Here is a 16,573-nt window from a genome sequence, read left to right as displayed (position 1 = left end):
GGATGACAAATGTAAATACCATATCCACAGTCACTCTGTATTCAGCATCAGCCCTCTGAAGGCTTTGTGCACCTATAAAGCATTACTGCAAATCATTTGTGCAAGTCCTGCCATGTACATGGTGAGATTCAGAAAGAAAAAGATACAATTATTCTGCTAATAAACATAACCCATGTAATTAGGCATAAAGTGCCAAATTATTATGATATTGGACACTGATGGGACAAAGGCAGGTGTCTTCATGATATCATTTTCAAGGGTATTAAAAGTTATAAATTATGTTCTTAGACACAAGAATTTACCCAAATTTCATGAAAGTGGCAGTAGAAGAATTACTCCAGATTACATATCCCTGCCAATAGGCTTCTGAGTTGTGTCCTAATTTGGATAACATGAAATGAAGTAACAATGGCATTTCCATTACAGAACAAACATCTGCCATACCCTACAGTTCATCATAAGTTTTTATAAGAAATTCTGTGAGATAACTTACCTCTCCACAGGTAAATTTCCTGAAAGGTAGTGAAATTTCTTTCTGCCACTTCCACCAACTGAAAAGCTAATAAAGAAAAAAATTTGTTAGAATAGCTGTTTAAAATTGACCATGTTTTTTCAATGCTCAGAAATTGCATAGAAAGCACATCACTAAACTATGCATCACTTTCATTACAATATAAAAGTTTAAAGAACAAGGTCCCAGGTGTTATGGGGCTAGTCTGGGTCCAGGGTGCCAAACTTCACTCAATTTCCTATCATTGCTTTTACCATGTAGATATGGACATCTCCTTTTTTATCTTTGCTACAGACTTTACCTTTCTTTCAGATTATTGGCTTGGATCTGCCTGAATTAAATGCTGCAAGTATTACAGAGTGACATATTAAACACTGTCTCAACTTTCATTAATATTCATGTGGCAAAATGTGAGAGGTCCGTCTATCCAGCAATACATCCAGCCAGAGAATTCTTATTCTCTTGTGATATGGATTTACTTGAAAAAAAGCATTGGAGAACAAGAGCAGGCTGGTGAATAAGACAGTGTCTAAACAACAATTAAGGAGAAGTGATGTAAATTGAGGTAATTCACTGACATACTTCCACTGAACACTTGTCCTCCCAGGGTGAAGGAAAACCTCTTCTCCTTCTCATCATAGCTCACACCTTCACACATCTCCCCCATGGCTGAGGTTGGTGCTGGACTCCAGCCTTTGGCATTGCAGATCAGCACGTCTGGGGAGCTCAGCAAACTGCACAGAATGGTACCTGGGGGCAGGAAAAGACACAGCTGCATCACTGCACTAATGCTTGGCACCTACCCAAGCCCCCCAGTACTTTCTCTGAGTTCCAAATGAACCTGTGTCACTGAGAGAGGTACCCTTCAGTAATTGCTAAAAAAAACCCAAAAAACAAAAAACAAAAACAAAACAAAACAAAAAAACTAAATAAGCAAATTAGAATCATATGTTCAAATTTGAGTGCTAAGGTTAGCTACTCATACCCAAACAAAACATTTACAGGCTGTTTTACTATCTGATAATACCCAACAATGTTCTCAGCACTTCATAGCACCACAGAGACACATCCAATCCTTTGATGGTCTTAAAATCTCAGGTTCTGAACCAAAAAAAAAGCACTTATATATTTTTACTGCAATGGTTTCCTGAACTGGTGCCTGATTTCAGTCATCCCAGGCCTGAGTCTCCCCAGCACTGTGATGTGAGCTAGGGGACCAGAGTGTTTAAGGCCTCGTGTTCTGGCATCAATCTGTTATCATAACTTCTAGACAATACTCAGTTCTTGCTTTGCACTTGGTGTCACAGCTCAGGCATTTCTAAGGTTTTACAATGCCCTCTCCAGTTTGTTTTTATGTACTGTGTACACAAGATATTGAATATGCTGTCTTTCCCTTCTTTTTTCTTTCTTTTCAAGCAAAATGCCAGTTCAGGTAATGCATTTACCTGTAGAACTGATTCAAATAGTCACCCCAACCAAAGAGATAGTCACCTTCTACACTCACAAGCAGAGAGAACCCAACATTTGATTGCAAATGTATAGTGAAATAGACTTTACAAGATCATCTAGAATACTGTGATGAAAAAAAAAAAAAAAAAAAAAAAAGAGAGAGATGCCAAAACAGAGAAGAATTTTCTGGAATTATTTTCTTGAAAACTTTCACAGATAATTTGTGACAGATTTTCACAGATTTTCTTAAATCTAGGATCAGTTTCCACTCCAAACTGGAGAAATGCTTGTCATATAGCAGCCACTAGCACATGCCTGGATTTCACAGAGTCATAGAATATCCAGAGTTGGAAGAGACCCACAAGAATCATCATGTCCAGCTCCTGGCTGTTGATAGAGCTTGTCTTTAAATCCTTGAGGCATGTCATTTAAAACTTCACATTTCCTACAGGAAATGCATCTCCAGGAGGAAAGTCAATACTTTATGAGCTTGAAACTAAACTGCAAAAGGTAAGCATTGGCATAAAGTGTTTGAACTTGTTAGCAAAAATCTGGTTGTGCCGAAGTCCCACCTCTGCCAGACTCTATCCATCCCACTACCACTTGCTCTCCTAGATAGACATCCAGACCTGGGAGATTTTAGCATTTCTGCATGAAATAATATAACATAATTCTGTCTAGCATCCTTTCTTCCTGCTGTTAAAAGGAAGCTGATTTTCATTTGCATCACAAGAACTCTGTCTGGAGGCATCTTCTTAGTTCCTGCATCAGCTGAAAGGCACCAACTTCTGGCAACCAAGCTGCACTATGTATGGAGAGAGGTGTTTTCAGAACAATTTGTCTCATCCAGATGCAGATGTCACACACACAGAGAACAGGCTGAGTTGGAAGGGACCCAAGGATCCCTGAGTCCAATTCCTGGCCCTGCACAAACTCACACCATGTTCCCAAGAGCATTGCCCAAACACTGCTGGAACTCTGTCAGGCTTTTCCCTTAAAATGCCCATCTTGTTCCAAGAGCAGGTTGCTGCCTCAGGTCTTTACTGCTCCAGACCAAGTCTCGGGCATTACTCAAACCGTCACAACACCAAAGAAAAGTCAGTGATGTAGAGACAGGCTTCTCACACAGGTATGATTCACAGGTGGGTGAACTGTGTCCAACAATGACTTCTACTCATTTAGCATTGGTGTCCTGCTGCAGGACTCTCTCCTGAGCAGCCAGGCAGTACCTCCATCCAGCAGGAGCTGGCTCAGGATGAATCCATCGCAGCAGGAGTCCCGGCTGCACTCCTGTCTGCAGAGCAGCTGAGCGTCAGTCTGGGACGTGCCGGCTGCTGGGAGCACCAGGGAGCGGTACACGCCAGACAGAACGTTCTGGAAGCCAGTCCTCTCAAAGGCCTTGGATCCAGAGGAGTAGAATTCCTGTCCTGGGTAGACACAAAGAGAAAGGAGCTCAAGGGGAGCTCAAGGAATGTTTCTGAATTGCCTGCAGACTGGAGTTGTTTTATGATCAAAACTCAGTTTTAAAAGTCCTTTTCTGTATTTTGAGTTTCAGAAGCAAGATAAGATCATCAAATGATGTGGTGGCATTATTCCTGAGTAGCTGGTTGTAATGCACTGCCATCAAAGATCTCCTAAACTGATCTATGCAGTAAGGTTGGTAATAGTCCACCTTCAAGCACCCAGTTACACTGTTAGTAACTCCCAGATCAAACTGAAACAAATTCATCTCCTTTAAAAAGTAAAATGTGTCATATGGCCAGCATAACTGCATCTGCACTTAAGACTTCTGCTAACTAGGAGGGCATGGTTCATAGAATTTTGGATCTAGAAAACTAGAATAGATTAGAATTAACAAGATTACACCAATCACAACAAGCCCTGGGGATTTGATTTATTTTCAAGTGAGACTTAGATCTTTTATTTTTTTATTAATATTAATAAATAGTGACTCAGTGGTTTCGATAGAAGTACAAAGAACATGGTCAGAGCAGAGACTTCTGACTCAAACCATGCAGCATTTGGTTATCTTGCTTCCAGTTTGGCATGACACTTAAAGCTGGACACACAACAGATGGGGTGCTATCAGCCACACTCAGGCCATAAATTAATAAATAAGTAAATAAATAAAATTTGTCTCATGCATTCATTAGTTCAGCTGAAATGTTTTGGGATTCATGGAGAGCAGTTTATTTCTTGGCTGGTATATTACTAGAACAATTCACAATCAAAATTAAAGTGAACTTATATTATGTACAGGCTGGTCATTAATAATGTCTTACATATTCAAATAACAAACTGCTTAGTATTAGATGTTTATTTACTATTATATATTTATCTGTTGTTAGATGTTCATTATTAAATGTGTATATTAATAGTTGTTTCCTATTGTGAGTTACTTACCTGTTATTAAGTATCTATTATTAGTAGATATTTAGAATAAAGACTCAGCGAGGTAAAGGCCTTGTGTAGCCTCTAAAGGGGGGAAATTATGCCTTAGGTTTTAGCTTTTATATTTTTTTCAGATTCTGTACTGCTTTACTGTGTAGTTCTGAGCTTCACATTAAGAGATGGTAAGCTCTCTTCACAGAGCAGGTAGACAAAACAATTCCTTCTCTAGCTTGGGACCAAGGACAACCAATCCAAATTTCAGGCCCAAGAGCATAAACAACAGCAGAATGAAGAGAGAAAAACAAGAAGGATGGGACCTCATAATCTAAAGCTGTAATTGGACTCCAATATGCAAATGGACCAGAACTTATAAAATGTGAGACCTCATGACTGGTTGTGCATTTTGTGACCATTTTGGATTTATCTTGGGTGTAGCCCTGGCTGGGCTCTTGTGCTGCCCAAGGTGCATCCATTGAGGCCTTCTAATAAATCCCTACTTTATTCTTTAGCTCTGTTTAGCCTCTAATTTAGGTCAGCCTTCTCAAGGCATCAAGAGAAGTCATAATAGAACAGAACAGAAAAATACATTGGATAGATTTTGAGTTTTTATAAGACTAGTTGCTGCAAAAAGCATCAAAATGGCTTACAAAAGTATTTCCAATTTCTAGGGAACAAGATATGAAAGAAAGATTTGCTGAAGCTTCTGGACTGTCACTAAATGTTGAGCTCTTTAAAGTATTGTGTCTTCTTAAACAAAGATGCTCCCAAATTTAGTCATGATCTTCTACAGAGGTAACTACCAGCTTGGACACAGAGTCACATTTAGGTGAGTGATTCACATCTGGTACCTCTCTTCAAAAAGGCCATCAGTGCATCTCCCTCTGGGTTCCTGACACGCAGCAAGCAGCTGAGGCCGCTGATGCCAGTGGCAGCAGGGTTTCCCAAGACACCTTGCACCTGAGACAGAAAACAGGCAAGCAAAATAAATACAACCTAATGGATTTCCTCTCCTAAAATACATCTTCTTTATTAAGAAACTCATGGGGAGCAACAAGCAACACAAAGGTTATCACAGCACAACTCCATGTGGACATTTTTTATTCTTTCTCATACAGACAATTTTTACACTATCAAACTGAGATCTCAGCTCCTCAATGCCACATTGATGTTTAAAGTAGTAAATAGGAAAACAGTAGAGTGATAAAGAGCACACAGCTCAAAGCCTGGGCTAGAGGAAGGGACTCAGAAAGTAGAATTGTTTCAGGTGACCTGATTACCAACCTGACTACTTCTAGTTTGGACTATCCAGATTAATGGATTATCCAAACCCTCTTTTGAAACCAACCTGATACCCTATCTGCAGGTGCTCAGCGTGTTCTAGGGACAACAGTGCTGTGTGATGTTTCAAACATTGAGGTATTCAGATGCCATTTCTGAAAACATCTGGGTGTAGCTTCTTTACCAACTTGCAGGGATTTATCACTGCCATAGGGAAGAGCAATGCCCAAGGGGTCAGGTAACAGCCTGCCTTTCTCCTGTGATCTTGTCTACTTACATTGAACACACAGCATTATGATAAAAGTATATTTTTAAATATGATCACTCTTACCAGTCCAGAGGTGGTGCAGTTGAAGTTGGCTTCAGCAGTGCTGTATAATTCACAGAGCACTTCACTACCAGCAGGAGTTACAGTTGCAAAGCCACAGGCATCTTCCCCCTCACAGCCTGAAAAACAGGAAGGAAATTTTAGGTTTCCTAGCACTTCGCATGCAAAATTCCACTGCTACTGCTACTTATGTAGATTTCCTTATGTCTATCAGACATGAATTTAATTAGCCAAATGAACTTTAGTACTCAACTATTTTAGTAGAGAATTAAGGACTTTAAATTGAATTAAATTAATGCAGAAGGTTGTTCATCACCTGATGATATAAACAGCTGAGACAGGTCTGACCACACACCCAAATATTTAAAGTCTGCTGGATAATTTTGCCAGAGGCAGGACTCTCATGAACTACTTTGTCAGCACATCACATCTGCCTGATACAGTAACCCCATAGTAAGGAGGTTGTGACAAATATCAGAGTGATAGGAAGGAGGGAAACATCAAATTTCAAATTCTTCAATCCTGCTGGCTTCCCCTGCAGCAACCCCCTGGCCACTGTAAGAGAGAAAGAGCCATTCTCTCCAGATTTAGGAGGGGTTGAAGATCCTTCTGCCCTTACACATTCACCATTAACTTGCTCCCACATCTCTGCTCCTAGCCCAGGTGAAACACTTTCCAAATCTTTAGTATAAAATCAACCAACTTAGATTAAAACATCAGCTGAAATGCAAGCTGAGCTATCTGACCTTACAGGGACTTAGGGAGGGAAAGATTAACCCTCACCCCTCAATGAGAACTTCAGCAGTTCTGTATTCAGTATTGAGTAATATTTTGCAGTTGTGCTGCCATTTATTTACACAACTCATAAAGAAAATAGAGCTATGAGAGAGATGGAACCAGATTGGTTGGCAAAGGTGCATGATTTCTTCTCCGGGTTTGTTCTCAGTCTCTCTCAGTTCAGTGCCTTGCTTTTGAAGATCTCCATTTTCAGGGGAAGGTGCAAGAAATCTTACAGTATACAGCCAGGATGAGTTTGTGCAGGAAAATCATTCTAGTAGTAAAAGGTTTCACATATTCAGTTCTTAGCATAAGAGGTGATTGCTCCAACTAAACCGTGGCACATGACACAAAGCCACTGATGTGTCAGAATTTTGGACATATTTGTCATTACTTTGAACATACCCCTTTGCCTCCTTTCACAGCCTCAGCTTTAGGAGACACAAGGTGAGACTGACTCAAAGCACTCTGAAAGTAGTGTGTGATTCCTCTGGGTTTTAGGTAATTCTGAACCAACTTAAACCAGATGCAATACAGTATATAAACTGCAAGGCTTGGCAGAGGAATATCTCTGAACTCCTTATAATGCCCTTCTGACGTAAGCAAGGATGATTGTTCCTATTTCATGTGCCAATCAGGTAATTTGTGAAGAGGTAAAAGCTGACTTTTCCTATGTTCTGAACACCTAATTCTTCTTTTATCTGCACAGTCTGATGAATGTTTCCTGGTTTAAATCTCAGTTCTCATTCGTATTGCAAACTACATCAACTGGCTTTGAAGTCAGATGACTTGTCTGAAGTAGTATGCAAAGTCAGAAGACTTCTTTCTGAAAGAAACATCAATCTCTTCCCTGAACCAAGGTCACCAAAAGTTGTAAATATCTTGCAGTGAATTGGTGACAAACTGCAGAACATATATTTCATCTAGGAACTTAACTATAAACTCATCATATGAAAATAGTACTATTTTCCACAATTATTAGTGTCGTCTCTACAGATTTTCTCAGTTTTCTCACCTGAAATACACTGAAAATATGTACTTTGCAGGTCTCCCTCAAATGACTGAGACTGAAGAATTTGAGCTTCTTCTGATCCATAAATCAGGCTAGAGGCAGGAACTCTTTCAAATTTTCTGAGCACTAAAAAAGAGATAACAAAAAGCCCCAACCAAGTAGTATTATCAGTTTCCATGCTGCAAACAGACAAAGACGTAAGGTAGAAATTAGGCTTGAAGAATTCTGGGGAAAGAGGTTTGCTCATTAAATGATGTACCATAACCTCACAGATAATGCAGGAGGCAGCTGGCGTGAGGGTAGAATTTCTGCTTTGAAATAAAAAGCGTCACAAGATAGTTTAAAAACCAGTTAGCCAGGAGTGGGCTGGGATTTTACTTTCCAGTGAGTCTTTTCTCCCAGCAGCAGACCTGCCATCTCTCATTACTTGTTCATGGCATTGAACCAACTTTGAGTCAAAGGGGGAACCAACTTTCCCCAAATCAGTCACAGAAACAAGAGCCAGCTCCAACAGCACTTGGTTAGACAGGAAATCCAGAAACACAACAGCCTGATCTCCACTGTGGGGAAATAGTAAAGGTAAGAAGATTTTAAATAGTAAAGGTAAGAAGATTTTCAGAAAGCTGGGGAAAGCAGGCCTTAGAAACAGAAAGAGCAGAGACATTAGAACTAGCTGCAGCTGCAAAGTTTGAAAGTAGAAAAAGTTACAATAGTACAGCAAGCAAGGACATGAAATAATACCTTGAGTTTTAGGCTTGGCTGAGATAGACCTTAAGACTGCAGGAAAACATGCTTAGCAAGATAACAGAAGGTTTTAAGCTGAATGATGATGTATTGTGTATTGTCAATAGAAGGCATACCAGCAAGCATTGTGTGACGCAGGTGTACGTGTACTTCTAGTGATTGACTAGAGCAACTGTCTGTAAGCTTTAACAATATATTATTGGCTAAAATGTTTTTAAAACATATGTTTTTTAAAACATAGCTCTGTAACAAAGAAATCTTTGGCTGCTGTTGGTTGTACGTGAGCTTTGCCATCTTTTCTATTGTCTCAACCAAGTAATGAGGCTGATGCTGCAATAAAAGCTCAAGGAACGTTCCCCAGCAGTCCCGTTCCATTCATGAAAAGAAAAAACTTCCCAGCATATCCACTGACTTCAGGGCCAAGGCTATACCCAAGCTAGTATGTCCTACATGCTGCTTTATTACTCCTCCATTCCACTTTTCACACCTGACTGTCACTTTTCTGACCAAACCCTTTTATCTGCTCCCTCTGCACTGGACCTGCCCATGTGTGAGGAGTCTGACAATCAGCACTGTTCACACACTGGGAAAAACTCGTGGGCTCTAGAGATGCAAACCCCAAAGGTCACTAAATGGGGTGAGGAATCTAATCCAGGCTCCAGAGGGTTTGGCCCTGTCTGTGCCCTGCAGAGGCTTACAGGCTGGTGAGAGGACACACAGTGCCACCACCACCCTTCTGAGGTTGCTGTTACCTGTATTACCAGGGGGTTGGGCACAGGGTGCCCACAGCTTGATGCACCAGTACATCTGAGTGAGCACAGCACATTATCCCTGACCGTGGCAGGGGGTTGGAAGTAGAGGATCTTTAAGATCCCTTCCAACCCAAGCCATTCTGTGATTCCATGACACATTGTTGCTGTGTTTATAAACAGTCATAAATGAATTTTCAACAGTCATAAATATTTGTAGTGTCATCTTCCAGCATGACCCACAAAACCAAGCACAAATATCTACAACTGCTCCATCCTGCACAGAGTCAGAAATGCCCAAGCAGAAAGGCTCATGGTAACAGGAGAATTAAGATCCCGAGTCCTTTCTGCAGAGAAACATCCCAACAACCATTGATTGAGAGCAACAGAGGCTTTCACCTCATGTTCATAACTGTGATCAGTCTCTGAGTATGCTCAGAGGAAAAAAAGTTATTTTTACTGAAGATGGTTTTGCAACCTCTTCATAACTGAGGACTTTACTTTTCACACTCCTTCCACTGATCACACTTGTCATAAGACATTGTCTAATTCAAAGCACAGCATGACATCAGTTTCTAAACAGAATATTCCATTAAATTCAATACCAATCATATGATGAGCATATAAAAACTTCTGGGCAAAAGCAAAAGCTGTGAGGCTGAAAGATGTAATTAGACCTTACTGCAGGCAGTCTGGGGACTGTTTGATAGATGACTTTCTTTGTTTTTTCAAGTTTTTCATCCTTGAAAACCAGTGTTTTGCAGCTGTATTCAAGGAGAAGCAACCTCCTCCAGCCTGCTAGGATGTGCTCCCCAAGTCAGATACCTTACAGCAGGGGCCCAGAGAGTGATGTTATGCTGTGGCTGTGAGGTCATTGCTAAAAATATTCTATTTCCCATGAACACACAAATGAAGGATAACTTTACAAAGAAATTAATAATTCTGCTTCTTTCTCATTAGCCCTCTCATTATTCTTTTGGGTTTCCAAGCAGAGAGTACCAAGGTCAGCACACATCAAAAGCTGGCAGCCATCTGAGAGTGCAGGAAACCTGCTTCTCTCTCTTCCTTACCAGGAATAACTTCCCCAGTGTAGTCAAGAAATGCAAAACTAAGGAGGAATGTGGCTTAAGGCAGAGGCCAAAAATATGGGAAAGTGAATAACTATGGGACAGTGAATCCCCATAAGCTGTGGAGTGCTTAGTCTCTTCATAAGGAAGTTTCACCAATGTGGGGTCAAAAGATATCCAAAATACCCTTCTGCCACTTACCCAAGCACTGCTCATCTGTAAGGAGATCCTCTGTTTCAGTCCAGTCCAGGGCTGCTCCAAAGCTGTCGACACAGAGGGATTTCTTGGTGGCAGGGTCCTGCTGGGAAGGTCTGTACTGGCCATCTTCATCACACTGCAGGCCCTGCTCACCGCTCTGGCAGGGGGTGACACCTGGTACAAGGGAGCAGGGGAAGGAAAAAAGGCTCTTTGATAATGCTGTCACTGAGTTTCACAGAACTCAGAGGCTGGACAGGACCTCTAGAGGTTGTAAGGTCAGAGCCCCCTGCTCAGGCAGGGCCACCTAGGGCTGGCTGTGCAGGACCCTCTCCAGATGGCTTTCACCCATCTCCAAGGACTCCACAGCCTCCCTGGGCAACCTGGGCCAGTGTTTGGTTGTCCTCACAGCAAAAAAAACATTTTCTGATGTTCAGAGGCAACCTCCTGTGCAGCCACTGGTCCTGTCAATGCAGTAGGACAATGTTTCAGGGCTGTGGGACAAAAGTCTCCTTAGCACAGCAGAGACTGCACTGAAAATTAAGCCAAGATTTGCAGAGTATTTGCCCACTCTGAAGCATGGTGGTCTCACTGCTTTGTTGCTACTTCGATTTGTGTTTCAAACATTTTTTGGATTCTCTGTCATGCACAAATCTCTGTTGCTGTATTTCCAGTACTGTAAAGCAAAGTGTAGAGAAGAAACTGTACTTTCATACAGGTTTGTTCAGTGACTGCTGCAGTGGATCTGTGGAATGTTGTGAGCAACGAGAAGATCTATCACATCAACAAATTCAGAAAAACTCTTCAGACTCTGCAAGGAGATGGCAGGGACTGAAAGAAAGGAGGAAGGTAATGTGTAGCCTGGCCTTTTGAAGAGGGCTGGCATTGAGGTGCAGCACAAAGGTAAAGTGGAAACCAGGTGGGGAGGAAGTTTAGTAAAAAAAAATTGCAAGTGCAAGTTTTTAAACCCTAAGGAGCGAACTCTTAAGGACACAAGTCCAATACCTACCCAGGGAACACACATGGAAAAGAATGATAACTGTATGCAAAAGCTATTTGATGTTGGGATGCATTACAATAAAAATGGGAGGTTTATTCCCACCTAAAAGAACAAATAGGTTGAAAGAGAACAAAGTAGACCATATACTTAATGACACTTCCCAAGAAGCCAAATCTTGTTACTCTTATTTATATCTTATTTTATATAAGATAATTCTGTAGACAAAACTGAATTTGGACCTAATAACTGATTTTCTGTATAGAACTGCATGAAAAAAGACCAAATAATTTAAGCTGAATTCACCAGCTTTAGTGAACATTTCAATAGTTGCTTTGTGAGAAGTGTTTATATTTGCAGGGGAAAGAGCTGCACAAAAAAAGACTATTTTAGTGTTCACGGAAATTACAATAAATTAACTTCATAAGAAGTTTCTTACTGATACTGAACACCCAGATATCATTCCTGAGGACAATGAACATGTCTAGAGGAACCACAACATCCTGGATGAGACTGACCACTTGTTTCTCATGCATTTTTGGTCAAAAAACCAGACAGTTTGTACTTTGTAAAATGCTTTTGAATGTATGCAGAAGGGATCATATCCATCCAAAAACCCCCAGAGGGAGGATTAATTTTTTTTAAAAAAACAACTTAGAAATTAATAAAAAAAAAAATCATTAGATATTTGAAGCCAGAAAATAAAGGATATGGAAAAAATGAGTTCAACTTACAGTGATCAGCACTGATTGCCCCATAGGAGTTGGTAGTTTTGCCCACAGGACACTTGATACAGAAGGAATGTCCTGTCTGATACTGATAGTAGCCAAGAGGGCAGGGAATGCATTCATCATCCTGGAAATAACTGCCTGGAGGACAAACAACTGCAGAGAGAACAATCACCTTATTACTCGTTGGAATTCAACCACTTCTGGCATTTGCACACATGTGTGGGTATATATAAAAATATAAAAATATAAATATATATATATATATATATATATATAATGTGTATAAAATATATATTTTTATAATGCTGATAGATTTGCCATAGGCTTCAAGCTCTTCATATATGTATTTCTAAGTAGTATAACAAAGTACACTCTTTAAGTAATCATTAAACTCATCAATGACAGGAATATAGGCTGTGATATGTTTTCTCAGATCACCCAAAATCTCTTCTTTAGAATTGAAGCACATGAAGCTCTTTGGAAACGCCAAGTCCAGGACTGATTTCCAACTGTCAAATCCATTTGTAATAAGATAATGCAGGTGGACGAGTTGTGAAAGAAAACAAAGGAAGTCAAGCTACAAAAAGAGTAACTTCTAACACTACAAACAGAAACAGGAAGCTTCTGAGGAGCAGAAACTCCAAAACCATCATATAGAAATCCACCATATGGTAACACTTTTATTCAGAATTCCTGGTAAAGAAATTTAAGCACTTCCAAACTAAACATTAAGGGCTGGATTAAAAGCCACTAGCTGTGCACATGACAACCCAAACACAAAACAAAAAGTTGTTCTCAGTGATGTTCTTAGTCTGTATCTATATAATTTTCAAAACAATAAAGAGCAATATTTCCAGCTGTTGCATATTACAGAGAAAATTTTTGTCTTCTGGAATATCATGGAATACTGTCTTTCCCTCCAGAGCATTCAAATGAACATTAAAGTAGAAGAGTCACAGACATTTTGCAGGACAATATCCCTGCTTGTTATTTCACAGCTGCTTCCCAGATGTAGATTTCCTTCAAAACACTATCAAATGTATATTTTGGGGCTTTGACAAGGTGCAAAACTTTATTTCTGTTCTTGTCCTGCATCCTGACAGAAGTTTAAGCTTCCAAGAGAGAGAAACAGCAACAGAATATTGGCCATTCTCACTACAACCCATATGATGAATTGCTGTTCTGGCCAACACACCAGAATGTACATGAATTTAACTCATGGGACCACCTAAATCATAATAGACTAAAAAGACAGCTAGTAGGAAAATGTCATGGTTGGACACTGGAAAATTATCATATCTTCCTTCATCATCTGTAAATAGTCCAGTGGGAAGGTCTGGGAGGATACAACTGTGAGACAGAAATTTTTCTCCTAGTATGCACCAAGGCAATTACTCTGGGTAAAACACATATCTAAAATCAATTACAGAATGAAAAAATTCCTGGATCAGTCAAAATTCTCTTTTCAAAAACCCATCATCTAATACACAAATGTCTGATATGTTTTAAAGACAATTTTCAACACATGCAAAAAGCATAATACTCATTGAACAACAGCAGAAATTAAAGTGAAATGAGAAATCCATTCCTAAATTGAAGACAAAATGCATTGAATGAAGAGGCTAATTAAGGAATTAAAGTTTAAAAATAAACAAATTAAGCTTTTCAAAGAATTCTACTTTTTTTTTATAGCTTTAATCACAATGTGAAAGAAACATCTGTGTCTCCTATCAGATTTTGAGCATGAAAAACTGTCTTTCATTTCACATTGTTGGATTGACAAAAGGGCACAAAGAACAGTAAAAAATGTTGGTGCAGAATCATATTTTCTAGACTGAAGGGACCTATCAGTTCAGCTACAGGCCATGCTGACACAATCACATGTAGGTTCAGTTTCACCCTACAAGTGAGGCAAACCATTATATTGTACCTCTTTCAAGCATTAACATTAATACAATTTAACAACATAAGAAACTAGAGAACAAGTTTCAACTAAAATCTAAGAGCTAAGTGTTACCAGTGGGACCAAACTGTGTAACCTAAAACAGGGAAAAAAAATTAAAATATAAGAAAAAAAAAAAAACCCAAATAAATTTAACCCCTTGCTCCTGCAATGAAATTTGGAACCTGGTCTCACTTTTAACTGGACTTGGGCTTCTGTGTACCAGGGGAACAAGCTGCAAAATCCAGGCTAAGGAGCAGCTCTCTGAAGTGATTCCACAGGGATATTGCCCTTCACAAAAGCCTCAGCTCTCACTACACTGAACAAGTTCAAAAACTGTCCCAGCTGATCACTGCCCAATGCCTGCCCTGCTCCTGCTTTCACCCAGGGATACTGGAAAACTTTGGGATATCAGATTCTTGAAATAGATTATTAGAAATGAATTCTTAAGCAGTCAATCAGCTATAAATCTAGCCCTTTAATTTGGGTTATATTATGTTTAAAGTAAATCTAATAGAATCATAAAGCATTTTAAATAAAAAGAGCCAGCATAAAAATGTATAATAAGACAAAGCTAATTTACAAACAGCCTTTAGGTTTTCTCCTGAAATAAATGACGGAAAAGGGTTATGTTCCTAAAGTCTCCCTGGACAGTTTCTAACTCTCTTAATTTTAACTCATTCATTAGCAAAAGAAAGTGCCTTTTCTACTATTAAAATTTAGCTAAAATAATATTGTTACCCCCAACTCTTAAGGAATTGTATTCATAGACACCTGTGACATAACATAACTCAGTGTAAGGCTGAGACTAAGAAAAAATGTCATATAAGAAAAACTAACATATGATAAATGTTACCCATTTTACAGGTAGGAAAACATGAAACAACAAAACAATAAATGCAAATAAACAGATGACTGTAAAGAAAATACAAGAGACAAAGAGGCAGATTGATGTAAGTTGCATGTTCATATATTAATGAATATATTAAGCTTATTGAGAACACCAGAAACCTGTTCCTATTGAGCTTCCAGAAGGAAAAGCAATGACATTGACAATGAAAGAAAACCAAACAAATCAAAAGGATCAGAATCTGAAAACACAGCTTTTATTTCAAGAAGAAGCCAGAACAGGAAAGAGAAGAGAAGAGAAGAGAAGAGAAGAGAAGAGAAGAGAAGAGAAGAGAAGAGAAGAGAAGAGAAGAGAAGAGAAGAGAAGAGAAGAGAAGAGAAGAGAAGAGAAGAGAAGAGAAGAGAAGAGAAGAGAAGAGAAGAGAAGAGAAGAGAAGAGAAGAGAAGAGAAGAGAGAATAAAGAATCTCTGCCACCCTCACATAATTTTTTTTTTTCTGTAGTCACAGGTGATGCTTCTTACTAATTGTCACTATTATTAGTGGGGAAACAGACCCAGACAGGATGAATGAGCAGGATATATCCATACATATATATATATATATATATATATATATATATATATATATATATATATATATATATTAGAAGAACCAGAACCTGAATTCCTAAGTTCCCTGTTCAGAATAAAATACACAGTCCTGCAACACAAACCAGTGTCCAGCAGCAGGTACACTATGACAGCTTAGAGCATGAAATCTCTGTCAAAGGCTGGAGCAGAAACTGTCTCCTTGCCACATATCTATGATGTCTGTTTTACTGAGTGACATTTTCCACAGCTAGCTGGTTCAAATATGTATGAATTAAATCACAAGGCAAGTTAATTCACTGCTTCCTAGAGGCCTTTATGCCTGGCAGGCAGTACTTGGCAGAAAGATCCAATTCTTTGTAAGTTCTGCTCTAAGTGATGGATTCTACCTAAAAAATAATGATACCTTTAAGCAATACAACTCTATATCTTGTTAAGTAGCTGCTGCTTTTTTTTTTTTTTTTTTTTATGTGTTTAAATAACTCAGATCTGAGGTGTTTCAGACTGTGGAGGTGAACTGAACCTGCAAACAATTTACCCTTAAAGGTCCAGGCTGGAAATTGCAGCAGTTCAAAAGTGTTCATCATTTGATTATCTTACTCAGGCATTAGGAAACTCTCTGAGCTTAAAGAGAAACACCACACCAAGCAGGGAGATAAGTTTTTTTCACATATTCTGATGGGCTTCATAGCAATGAAGTGATGAATATCTGAAAACATACCCATTACAAAACTTACCCAAAACCTGCCTCTGTTATCTTATGCCTACAAGTGGTACATCTCTCCTCTGTTCCCTAGATTAAAAAGGGCTAGATATAGTGAATACATCCCCAGCTGACATAAATGAGACATGGACTCATTGAGAACAATTGGCCAACAAGAACAACCAGGATCTGAAGGAAGGTTGGTGCTGATAGAAACAAGAGTGAGGCTGTCAAGGCAAAGGCACTTTGGCAGCATGACCTG

The 16,573-nt window shown here is 39.3% G+C and overlaps 1 protein-coding gene across 1 annotated transcript in view; it reads right to left on the bottom strand.

Moving 5' to 3' along the window:
- The window catches only part of TG (thyroglobulin), a 141,213-nt gene that overhangs the window by 93,857 nt on the left and 30,783 nt on the right, over positions 1–16,573 (bottom strand). The window contains exons 21-28 of the mRNA XM_053996854.1: positions 12,233–12,382; positions 10,508–10,678; positions 7,750–7,872; positions 5,961–6,076; positions 5,200–5,308; positions 3,190–3,387; positions 1,094–1,261; positions 494–559 (exon numbers count right to left, since the gene is read on the bottom strand). Coding sequence (XP_053852829.1) covers positions 494–559; positions 1,094–1,261; positions 3,190–3,387; positions 5,200–5,308; positions 5,961–6,076; positions 7,750–7,872; positions 10,508–10,678; positions 12,233–12,382 — 1,101 coding nt within the window. The remainder of the gene's footprint in view (positions 1–493; positions 560–1,093; positions 1,262–3,189; positions 3,388–5,199; positions 5,309–5,960; positions 6,077–7,749; positions 7,873–10,507; positions 10,679–12,232; positions 12,383–16,573) is intronic.

Source organism: Vidua macroura, chromosome 1, assembly GCF_024509145.1.
Source record: "Vidua macroura isolate BioBank_ID:100142 chromosome 1, ASM2450914v1, whole genome shotgun sequence".
Taxonomy (NCBI): Eukaryota; Metazoa; Chordata; class Aves; order Passeriformes; family Viduidae; genus Vidua; species Vidua macroura.
Note: the sequence above shows the minus strand (reverse complement) of the source record. Positions and strands in the feature narration are given on the sequence as shown.